Consider the following 12,924-nt stretch of genomic DNA (forward strand, 5'->3'; position numbering starts at 1 on the left):
TATGTTTAGTAAAACTGTTAAACTTGTAGTAAATCCATTTGTATACTAGTTATAAATCCCATATGATTGATTTATTAACAACAAGTATCCCAAAATATTGATGTTTTTCGTGCCAAAATAATCGTATGTTTGTAGTATCAAAGATGGACACATATACATACAGTATAAGCAGAGTGTTTGATTTATATATATATATATATATATATATATATATATATATATATATATATATATATATAACAACACTTTTTATTTCAAAAGCTATGATGTTATCGTGATATATTTTGCATACAAAAGTTTCCTATAAGGTTTATAAATCACATATGATTCTACTTATTAAAAGTGTATAATAATCTTTATATATAACACCCGATAGTAGTCGAGTATTTAACTTGTATTCCCCCCCTTAAAAGCATATAAAAGTACTTATAAAACATTTAAAAGTGTAGTTTATAGGGGTATGAACTCACTTGATTGATTGAAGAAAGCGTGACGAAAACCGAGCAGAACTTCTACTCGAGAAAGCGGATCCCTCGAGATTCTCGGGAAATCTTGGGAGTCTCGGGAGTGTAAAACTTTCTTCCCACCTTGGATATGAAAACCGGGCCTTTAGGATGATTTCGAGGGTTGAAACGCAGAGCTTCAGCGCTCGAAAAGAAGGAAATTAGCAATTTTGGCCGGCACCCTCGCACCCTTTATATAGGGGCTGGAGGACCTCGGTACGCGGGGCGTACGAGACGTCACTGATGACCGCATCCTCGGTCGAAGCATCTGGGCGACGTGGACGATCTGGAGCCTAGCATCTGAGTACGCTGGGCGTACGAGGGATCGGACCGCTGACTCGTTCTTCGGATAATACCGGGTTTTAATTAAATTTATATTTTAATTAATTAGCAAACTTCAAAAATTCATATCTTTCTCATACGAACTCCGTTTTTGACGTTCTTTATATCCATGCGAAGGTGAGACTACGATCTACAACTTTCTTTTAGACTCCGTCGGCTAGTTTTGAATTTATTTTTAATATTATATTTTTAATAGGTCGGGACAGGAAAAGTCCGTTAAAGTTCCATAACTTCTTTATCCGACGTCCGTTTTCGTCAGACTTTTTACCGTCGTGCTAGTATTGTTGAGCCCTTCGATTCTCATTTAGATTGTGTCGGCTAAAAGTCTCTCGATCTCTATTTCGAGTTTTTAGCTGTCTACTGTTATATTTGTAACTTAGAAAAATCACAACTTCCTCATATGAAGTCAGATTTGGACGTTCTATTTATGTACGTTTACGGTTTGATGATATCTAAAACTTTCATTTAGATACCTAAGGCCAAAAACTATTGTATTGAAACTTTGTGTTTTACGTTTATCAGTATTGCCGGTTTTGCCGAGAATCTTCGATTGACCATAACTTCTTCGTTATAACTCGGATTTTAGGGTTCTTCATATGTATGAAAACCTTGACATGATTCCTACTACTTTATTTAACCCATATAAGGTTTTAGGAAAGTTTAATTTTTACCTATATTTGACTGATGTTATATTTCATTGTCTCGAACTATCGAGTTGTCACATATCCTATTAAAATGTTTGAACCGAGATATTAGGGTTTAACCCACAGTTGAGTATATGAGATGTATTGAATTAGGTTTTAAACTTCACAAATGAGTTTTGATTCGAATAGTTGATTTTAAATGAGCATAAAAACATGATATCAATTTAATGAAGTCCAAATAAAAAGATTATTTTTTTCTTTACACTTATCTTGAATTAATAAACTAATTTAGAATTGTTAAATATAAATACAAAAAAGATAAGTAGATTCATTCATGAAGATTATCTTTGATGTATTAACTAAAAAAACCTAGCTACTAACTAAACAAGTAATTGTTAGCTAAAAAATAACTGTTAGATTATAAATTAGAAAATAAAAAATAATGTTTGATCAAAAGAAATACCTGATAAACTAACTAAAAGATACAAAATTATATAAAAAGACATTTACAAGGAAAAAAAACTCTTTAAAAACTAACATAAATATTTTTATAAAAAACTAACTTATAAACTATTTTTAGCTTGCTAAAAGTAACAACATAAAAAATGTTTTAAAAAAAAATATGGCGCATCGCTAAAAAAAAAAATGATGCATGCAGTCCACTTTAAGTATAAAAAATACATGGGATCTCATTCTGCAAATGTTTGTAAGAATTAGACGAGCAAGGAATTATAGGCTTTTGTCTCACTCTCTACGCTCTTGCTGCTCAACTGTCGTCATTTTTTATATATTCAAACCCACATGATTATATAAAAACTACCGGATGTAACCAATCTTCATAATGTGGCCATATTCTCACGGGTATGCTTGTTATTTCTATGGGATGACATTTTCTACTGCATGATGACAAGCAAGATCATAAGTACCGATGGTCATTCCTGGTTGTACTCTATAAATTTCGCGTTTTGTTGTATGGTTCACAATGTTTCAATCTACATCCGTATGATGTGTTTATGGTGGTAAGTAATCGTAGATTTTGCACGAATATTAAGTCTATCCATAGAGTGCATAGATTATTTTGGTTTCGAGGGTGGCAACCTCCTCCTCTAAGGAGCGCATCCGATTGGTGGAATCCTCTGGTGCTATAGGGTGGTCCTGTATCATCTCTGAAGAGTGAGGCTCACTAGAGACTCCCCTAATGTCCCCTATTTCTTCCATCTCCTCATCGGATCTCTCATACTCATAGTCTGTCTCCACATACTCCTCAAGTCCTAAACCTGGATCTGCCCCTTGAACCATACCAGGTTCTCCTTCGATCAGTCCATTTTCCACTAGGGCCTGATAGTAAAGGACACCTTGTTGGAATTCTTCCATGATGTTTGCGCGAGAAATGAAGGGGTGAGAAGGGTGTGAGGAGTGTTTATAAATAGCATTCTAAATGCTTTATAGTATTTTAATTGTTTAGGTTTTGTTCCATAACTCTTAGGATAATTAGATGATAAGTTTGTGGTTCATTTACCATTACGATCACTCCCAAACACATGTTGGTTGTATTTTGAATAAATGTAGTTGACCAGGCTACATTTAGCCCCAATACGACTACATAACTGTCTGGTTTAACCGCGATGTTCAAATCCTCCAAAGACTTTTACTGTTTCTTATTATGTTACTACCCTAAAATGTACACATAGGTATGGATTTTAATTATCTTGCGCAGAGTAGTTTAGTCCCATTGTATTTATAGTTGCATATCTTGCATGATTAGATATGCCAGTTCACTATAAACAATGATCTGCTAAAAATCTGTCACATCCACGAACCAGATGGCGGAAACATCTGAGGGCTTGAGTGACTTCATTCTTGTAGTATCATCATAGTGTATATAATTGAAACAAAGCATCATCATCATCATTCATGTAATATTACAACTGTCATTGTTTACATCAAGTATTGCATTTCAATATTACATGCCAAAATATCCAAAGTATGATGAAAGCAAAACACAACAAAATATCCAGATATTCTTACTGACCAACCTGCTCAACGATTTTCTGAGAATACAAGTTAATTTAAAAAGGTCAACATATATAATGTTGGTGAGTTCATAAACATGTTAGAGTAAAATGTTTTGTATTACTTTGTAACCGCCAGAAAATCCAATATTTTCTGAAAAACGGTTTGAAATGTTTGCGTCCGATCTTGTATTAATGCATGTGTGTTAATGTTTGTAAGAATATAAAGAGAATGATCTCAGACAACCCGATGTTGCCTTTTTATGAAAACGTTGGGATCTCAACACCCGAAGTTGAGTACTAGTGCGTGTAGGTTACCATGTTATCCACAAAAATTATTTCCCGTAAATTTTATAATGGTCTTAATTCCTCTAAGTGAGCCGTTATAAACATGCTTGCTAATGACAAATTCGACTATCATGACGTCTTTCAAACGCCGACTTGTTTAAGGTAAGGTTTGTCACCCTAGACTGACCTAGTCTAACTGTAGCGAACAACTCAGGTGTGGGGTGTCACCCCCGTATATATATATATATATATATATATATATATATATATATATATATATACAAACGTTCGCTCTCTCTCCAGAAGATTCTTGTTATAACTACATGCTACAGTTATACACTCAATAAGTGTCAAATGCAATGCCTCTCAAGATCCTTAACGGTATTTACGCAAATATTGAATTGCACAGTGTATATTGTTTTCATATAAGTTTTAAGTTTACAAAGCCAAACGAGTATGTATGTGAATGTGTGAAGCTAAGGCCCAATAAACATCTAAGGTATATATCAGGCTCAATAAACATGTAAGTGGACAACTAAGATCCACTAAACATGTAGATTATATTCCAAGCCCAATAAGAAGTGTAAATGACGTAATTGCTCTGTTTGTTGTTACGTTGGTTGTTAAGTTTATTTGATTACCAAAATGACATAAAGGCCCACTTTTTGTAAAAAGACATTTTTGGTACTTAAAATCGAAAATTTACAATTAAGGCACATTTTTAGTAAAAATGACACTTTAGGTCCTTTAAAACTAAGAGTTTACATTTAAGGGCTTGACTCGAGTAAAATAACACTTTTAGCTCAACCTTGTTTAAAATGACACTTAAGCCCACGAAGGTCCAAAATTTTACAAATTTAGCCCAAAAACCGTGAAAGCCAAATATGAGGCCTATTTGTGAAATTTTACACTTTTAGCCCTTCTAAAATCATAAATACCATATAGATCCATAATTATTCAAATAAATCTTTTTAAAAACGTGAGTTATGCATAATAACTTCACTTTTTGGTTATTTTGTCATTTTTGGCCCTCTTATACGATTTTTCTTTGTTTAAACAACCTTGAAATGTTTTAAGCCTTTTGTTTGCATAATAAGTTGTCTCAAATGTTATGTTCTACAAAAATCATCATATTTTAGTATATTTTAGAGTTTATGTAGCCTATAACACATACTCACAACATATAGCATGAAAAACACACATAATCATGAATACACACATAGATCTACACAAAACAACTTGTATTCTCCCCCAAAACATAGTAAAAACAAAAAATAAGGGGTATGAACTCACATTGGTTTGAAGATTTCGGTTTTTGATGAAGGATGAGAATGATCTTGGCCCTAGCAAGCTTCTTGGGTGGAGTTTTCAAACTTAAGATGGATCTAAGAGCATGGATCATGAAATGATGTATTAAGGAGTGAAGGATTACATAAAATGAAGTTAATCATCAAGCCTAGGGAGTAGCTTACCCAAAAGTGATGATCTTAGATGAAAACTTTGGTGAGCAAACTCTAGTTCACAAATTTTTTAAGAAACAAGGGGTAGAATATCTTTGATGTTATAAAGAGATATGAGAGGGTTTGTTAGTGGATTATGAAGTGAAAATAGGAGTGTTGTGGGTGTTCTTAGCCTAGGATAAGAAGAAGGAAGAGAGAAGTGAGATGTGATGGTGCATGGAAGCATGAGAATTGACTAGATAATTGTTGGGTAATTGATGGAAATCCATTAAATAATTATGAGGTGTCAAGCCTTAATCCTTATTATCCTTTCTATTTTTTTTTATTTTTTTATTTTTTTATTTTTTTTGTTCCAAAACCGAGAATGAAATGAGAAAGAAAAGAAAATGAAGAGTTTGGGTCATGTTTGCTTATATTCGAAATTATGAGGTCCAAATTGAAAGTTTTCGACCCATTGGGCCCATATGAGGGTTTACGGCCTAATAGCCCATTAAGGTTCAACAAACCATTTACAGCCAATTAGGGTCCAATTACGATTCAATTGAAGACTCTTAGCTTAAAAGAATCAAGTTGAGGGTTTATTGATCCATTAGGCCTAATAAATGATTCCTAACCCATTAAAATGTTTGAACCGGGATATTACAGTTTCAAACCCACAGTTGAATATATGAGATGTATTGAATTAGGTTTTGGACTTCACAAATGAGTTTTGATTCGAATAGTTGATTTTGAATGAGCATAAAACATAACATCAATTTAAGTTATATAAGAGTTGAGTACACGTAGGTAAAATTTCCTAACCAATATGCTAGTTATAACATAATCAAAACCAGGTCTTAGACATCTACCCACAATTTAGAAAGTGAATAAAATTAAAGACAATTCTCATTTTAATGTTATATCATTAATTATTTATTCGGCGTAGTTTTTAATTTCATTAAGTAAAATATCAAAAAAGAAATTGTAAGATAATGTAACCTATAATTTAATTGCCATTAATTAGTTATTGTTGTTAATTAATTTAAAAACCTCTTTCTATCGTTAGAAAATTATAACAGAAAAAAAAAGTCCAAATAAAAAATTATAATTCTTTAGACTTATATTAAACTAATAAACTAATTTAGAATTGTAAAGTACAAATACAAAAAAGATAAGTAGATTCATTATTATGTTTTACGTACTACTAACTGAATAAGTAATTGTTAGCTAAAAAATAACTGCTAGATTATAAATTTGCAAATAAAAAAATAATATTTGATCAAAAGAAATAACTGACAAACTAACTAAAAGATATAAAATAATATAAAAAGACGTTTACAAGGGAAAAAAAACTCTTTAAAAACTAACATAAATATTATGTATATAATTAAATCCCAAGGGATTTATGAATAGAGAAGTTTCAGGTACAAGAAATTGGCCACCAAAATTTTTTAATTTCATTGTTTGCCACAATACATTGAAGGATTTGCAATCAAGTCCAAAAACGGCAGTGCCGAATACCCTTTTCTAGTTTTATTATATACTATTTTTTAGCTTGCTAAAAGTAACAACATAAAAAATGTTTTAAAAAAATATGGCGCAACGCTAAAAAGAAAGAAAATGATGCCTGCAGTTCACTTTAAGTATAAAAAATACATGGGATCTCATTCAGCAAATGTTTGTAAGAATTAGACGAGCAAGGAATTATAGGCTTGTGTCTCACTCTCTACGCTCTTGCTTGCTCAACTGTCGTCATTTTTTATATATTCAAACCCACATGATTATATAAAAACTACAGGATGTAACCAATCTTCATAATGTGGGTGTGTTTGGTTTTATAGGGGATTTGGAATTAAAATCCATTCCAACCCCTCGTTTGGTTAAATAAAAGATCGAATTTCAATTCCTTTGATCCTTTGCAATCCATCTCATAACCACCGGCCACCACTCTTCATCCACCAACACCTGGCAGAGCCACCATAAGCCACCTGGCACCTTGCCACAACATCACCATCACCCTACTCTCGCTATCACCTGTCTTGTAAACAATTAACTTTTACTTGCGCATTATTTTTAATAATTCTTTAAAACATTAGTTGATTTTTAGAAATTAAAGAATTGACAAATCTTTTAATTTTGTAACAGATGATGGATCTGAATTCCATTCACATTCTTTTTAAATGATTCCAAACGCCCAACAAACTTAGACCTTGAGACTTAAACATCCAGCCAACCTTCTTCATAACGACCACAAACATACCTTTTTTTTTTAAATATATTTTTTATTGGATACAAAGTTAACAAGACACAACAACCACAAATGAGTAACTACATAAGCGCAGCAACATGACCGAAGAGACGAGACGAGACGACAGCTGGACGACCTTCTCAAACGACTCACTGGAACAGTAGATAAATGCGGATTAATAAAAAGACGACTATACCCTTCAACAACAACTTTGCTAAAACGACCAAAGGGAGATAGATGACTACTGACTTGTGTAAAAAAAGGGCTGCTAATAGCTTTTTTGACTTTTACATTTATAAAACAGCATTATAGAATATAGAATTAGAAAACAAACATTTTTGAAGCAACATAATTTTGATGAAAATGAAATTAAACAGACCTGATCGTTTTCTTCTGCTTCTTCTGAAGGGGATTTCCCGGATTCTGTTGGTTTTTCAGCTCCACAGTTTTGTCTGTTGCATTTTGTTCTGAATGGGTAGTTTATGTTGTTACATTTATCACACTTCCAGCTCCCATCAGGCATATCTCCTTCTGAAAATAAACACGTTATCATTTATGATTTATGAATATCAAAAGCTTTGATTTCCAAAAACAAATTTTAACTTACTGGAGTTCTTGCCTGACTTCGAAGCCTACAAAAAAGTTCAAACAAAAAAAATGGTTTTATTGTAACATTTGGTGGTGTAAGAAATACAGAAGATGAAACTAGGTGTAAAGAAAATATTAAATACCTGAGAACCTGGCTTAGGTGTACTGCATTTTCTCATGTTACAAACTGTCCTAAATGAGAAATTCACGTTTCCACAATCAGGGCATACCCAATCATTGTCGCTTTTTCCATCTAAAATATAAAAATAATAAACATTACCCATCTGTTCATTCAAAAATAAAACCAACCTACAAAATGTTTTCAATACCTTTCTTTGCTTTCTCTTCTGGATAAAACCCCGGTCGTGGACCCTATCAATTTTCAAGGGTCAAAACAGTCAATTCATTATAAATTCATAACAAAAAAATGTTACTACTCATACAACCATACCATTGCAGCATTGTGGCCCAATGGCAAGTATCGGTCCATCATCGGTGGTACTCCATACATACCACCTGCAAAAAAATATATATTTAAAACAATTATATATATATATATATATATATATATATATATATATATATATATATATATATATATATATATATATATATTACTACCTATGATTGAGCCACCAGAGTAGGGGGGTGGGAGGGGTCGAAAGGGGCTGCCTCCAGAAAGGCGAGTTCCATAATTATAATGATAAGTAGAGGGAACATGAACATCATAAGGAAGCATAGAGAGAGAGGAGCCATAAGGTTGTACACCAATATACATTGATGAAGGTGCACCAGAACCAACGTAAGGACCAGCAGTAGCAGATGAATACCCTTGTGGGGTCTGCATTGGCTTTCCAGCAGATTTCTACAACACAGTAAAAACTATTAGTTGTACATGTACAAGTGTAACAAAAGTTGCATAAAGAGGGGACTAAAATGAAACAATAGGGGCTAAATGGTATAATTGTATAAATATAAACAAAATGTGGAACTTACAGAATTATGATCAGCTGGTCTAGGTTGTGTACAATTGCGCATATTGCATGTTGTTCTGAAAGAGAAATTCACATTTCCACAGCTAGGGCAAGTCCAATCATCTTCTCTACGACCCCCTGTTTTATTAAAATAACTGGTTATGATTACTATAGGAAGAAACTTTACAATATATCAAAAAACATGTACTTTTAAGTTTTAAGATTCTATATCAATTTCATATTATCGCATATCAACATAGCAACGCTAAATTACATGTGAATTTTTAAGTCATCAAACCCTATTTTATTCGTATTATAGCATATCAATAGTAGCAATTTAAACAACGGAAATTTTGCTTTGTGATTTGGTTTATATCTAAAATTGTATACTATTACTGCTCGTATAATTGGAATAACAAACCTAACGCATTCACAAACGTACAGAAAGGACTACAATTCAGGAGAAAATCGTTCTCGGGATAAACCCTTTTATAGACAAACACCGAAAAAGAAGCCAAATAAAAGAGAAAGAAATAAACAAAGAGAAAGAGGAATAAGTAAACACATTATCGATAAAGGCATACCATCAGTTCTGGCACGTTTGGCCGCAGAGGAGTTTCTGTTATCAACCTAGAAAAAAAATTACCAAAGACAAATCATGGCACTGAGAAAAACATGAAATTGGAATAACAAACCTAAAGTCACTTCTTCAATCTACGATAAAAGGAAAAGAAATGGAAAATGATGTATCAAGTTCAAAATACAGATCTAGTAATAAAAGTAGTGGGTAATGAGAGGCTTTGGAGGAAGATTTTACCTGAGACATGACGGTGGCGATCGGAAAAAATCGTTGAATTCGCCGTGAAGAACAGACGTCGGATGGAGAAGACGAGGGAAAGCGTTCTAAAAGAAAGGATAAAGGGTTGATATCGGTTACAAAGCCCAATAATCGTAAGGCCCGACAAAAGCGGCCCAGTAAACAAAGATTTAAATTTTTATTTTCAAAAATTGGTTTGAAGTGTTTTCATTTGTTTTAAACTTCAATATTTTATCTTAAAGAGACATAATATCTGAAATCTGAAATGACCGTAATATCTTTAAATGTTTATTTCCAATTAATTTAATAATATTTATTATTATTTATAATTTAAAAATAAAATAACATTTATCCGGTATCTCTCTTTTTTTTCTATTTCTCTTAGTTAAGTTAGAAAATACTCTCTCTCTCTCTCTTTCTCTTTTTCTTCTTCTTCTTCTTCAACAACTAATCTCTACCTAACATTATTTCTTACTGTCTCTCCTCTCCGACAAGGCTTCGACGAGCTCTTCTTTCCCACCACCAACATCATCTTCTTCCATGTCAACATCCATGTATGTCACCACCATCTTTCCAACAAGGTTTCCTTATTTCATTTCTGAAATCCCAAATAGGTTTGAAAATCAAGAACCATACACCCCTTTCTACATCAATTTTGAATTTTAAGTGATTTGATTTCGATTTCTGAAAAGCCCCTTCTTCGACTTTAGATGAGTTAATTTTGATTTCTGAAAAGAAATGGCCCTTAAGCAATGATTTGGTGGTGGTGGACAGGAATATCATTTGATTTTTCAAGTTCTTTCTTCTCGTACGACCTGTGGGCTCCAAACCAGCCATTAACCCAGACCCATCCGCATCACTTCAGGAAAGAGTCTGGGGAACAATGATCTTCTTGGATAAAAGAGCAATCAGGCGAGAAACGAATGAACTTCGATCAGGAAGATGTCGACCTCATCGATGTGATGGCCAGTTAGGAGGTAACTAACCCACAACTTGTCGACCTCATCTCAACATATTTGTAGAAAAATAGATAAAAGATAGTTAGGCATGAGTTAGATTAGATAAATGCTGCAAAAGGTGTTGAAAGGGACCAAGCACACAAGGGTGTGCACTGCATGCGAGTACACGTGGCGCACAAGCCTTTACGCGACGTGCTCCAAGAACACGAAGAATAACAAATATGGAAACCTGTTGTTTCGTCCAAATTTCAACAGAATTACCACATAAGGATGTTCAACTAAGCTTCTAGAATACAAGTAAGTAGTTTATTTCGTCTAAAACACAACCAATTGAAAGTTTTAGTTGAAATTTTAGAAATCTAAACTCGAAATTGAGTATTAAGGTGGTAAAATCGATAGTATAACAAGCCTAAATGGTATCCTATTACAAGAAATTCAACCAAAATTCAACCAATGCAAAAATTGCTAAAAAAAACCCTAAAACCCGAATTTAAGCAATATACAAAGTTAGGATTAGTGTAGATAGTGCTTATAAGTAGAGGAATCAAAGGAAATACTAGAATTTGAAGCCTAGGATCGAGCTTGTGGTTGGCTCGTCGTGCAAGTGGGACCAATTGAGAGAGAAAGGGAGGACCAAATGAATGTAAAATGAAGCCAAAAATCGACTTTAATGTTGATCTATTTCAGGTGCGTGCAACACATATCGTGTGCCCGTCGCGCGTGTTCAAAATTTCAAAAATGACCCTTTTACCCTTAGATTATATTATACCGTAAATACCCTAAACGCCTAATTTTGTTAGGATGTTATTAACAATAAAGGAAATTTTTCATAGGATAAAAGGAAAAAAATTTAGCAATAAGAAAACTGGTTGCTAGGATAACATTGGTGGCTTGCTATAACAAAGGAAATAAAATATTCCTAGTAAATCAAGACACATAAGGACTCGATTACAACTCCATTATGCATACAAAAGGCCTATGAAACCCCGTGGGAAGAGCTAAAGAAGCAGATGATAAGTGAATCTTGTTCTGAAGAAGAGGTGGCATGAGCGGAACAGGAATTCAATTATCTAAGCACAAATTGTCACACCCCCAAACCGGAATGGTGGAAACGTTCGGAGGTGGAGGACGTCATTTGTAGTATCACAACAATTGCACCATAGTAATCAAAGTAAACACAACCATTACATTGAATATATATATATATATATATATATATATATATATATATATATATATATATATATATATATATATAAAGGTATTTACATCTGTTGGATTCATATTTATATACATTAAAAGTATCAAAATAAAGACGAGACTCTATATGCTTCGTCTTCTCAAAAGTCTGTCGAGGTACCTATCTATTGATTTCCTGAGAATACAAGAGATTTTTGAAAGAGTATCAGCATAAAGCTAGTGAGTTCATAAGAATGTTTTCAGTAATAAAAAAATCATGTCAATGAATCTAAAAAAAATGTATGCATGTTTCCCAAGTAAATCCATTATCATCTAACATGTAAGTTATGTTTGAAAACCTTGGCTACCACTAGTATGTATAGTAGTTTTATTATTTAGAATAAAACCGAGAATTATATCCCTAGAATCCTCCAGTGTAACGTATAGTAGTTTTATTAATTAAAATAAAACTAATGAAGAATGAAATCTCGTAAACAAATGTTAGTTTATACTATTGTGAGTCGTATAACCATGCTTGATATGACCTAGTGACCTTCACGACATTCTTCAAGTGTAGGATATATGACATTTGTCGCCCTAGGCATGCATGCCTAACTATAGCTAGCAGTTTAGGTGTAGGGTTGTCAGTCCCGAATAGATCTGTTCACACATCTCACGCTCTCCCTCCATGAGACTCTGGTTATACTATGATAGGATTTAACATGTACCCCGAAAGGTACCATTGAAGAGATGTCTCACAATCCTGTATTAACTAGTTTACGTGTGGTTCTGAATTGTTCTCTTGTATTTGCATTCGTTTGTATACTTGTAATGTAACAATAATTATCTAATGTTGTACCCTTGAAATCCGAAAGTAGTAATGTATATCATAAACTAAACCAGTCATAGTTTATGTGTTTGTTATTGTATA

At 33.1% G+C, this 12,924-nt stretch overlaps 1 protein-coding gene across 4 annotated transcripts; it reads right to left on the reverse strand.

The window, feature by feature from the left end:
• Nucleotides 1-6,840: 6,840 nt before the first annotated feature.
• LOC145012960 (Ran BP2/NZF zinc finger-like superfamily protein) lies at nucleotides 6,841-9,932 on the reverse strand. 4 transcript variants are annotated; one of them, XM_078971746.1, is made up of 10 exons: nucleotides 9,856-9,932; nucleotides 9,623-9,668; nucleotides 9,061-9,176; nucleotides 8,686-8,929; nucleotides 8,516-8,580; nucleotides 8,394-8,436; nucleotides 8,208-8,317; nucleotides 8,084-8,108; nucleotides 7,856-8,004; nucleotides 6,841-7,266 (listed from the first exon to the last, which is right to left on the reverse strand). In XM_078971746.1, exons 1-10 carry the CDS (start codon nucleotides 9,862-9,864, stop codon nucleotides 7,180-7,182), a joined length of 894 nt encoding a protein of 297 aa, XP_078827872.1. In that variant the 5' UTR covers nucleotides 9,865-9,932; the 3' UTR covers nucleotides 6,841-7,179. The 4 variants fall into 4 exon arrangements, with proteins under 4 accessions (XP_078827872.1, XP_078827873.1, XP_078827876.1 ...); XM_078971747.1 differs by having other exon boundaries at nucleotides 6,841-7,262; nucleotides 7,856-8,007; XM_078971750.1 differs by having other exon boundaries at nucleotides 7,856-8,007; nucleotides 9,856-9,925.
• Nucleotides 9,933-12,924: the final 2,992 nt, after the last annotated feature.

This window comes from Lactuca saligna, chromosome 8 (assembly GCF_052625555.1).
Source record: "Lactuca saligna cultivar CGN05327 chromosome 8, ASM5262555v1, whole genome shotgun sequence".
Taxonomy (NCBI): Eukaryota; Viridiplantae; Streptophyta; class Magnoliopsida; order Asterales; family Asteraceae; genus Lactuca; species Lactuca saligna.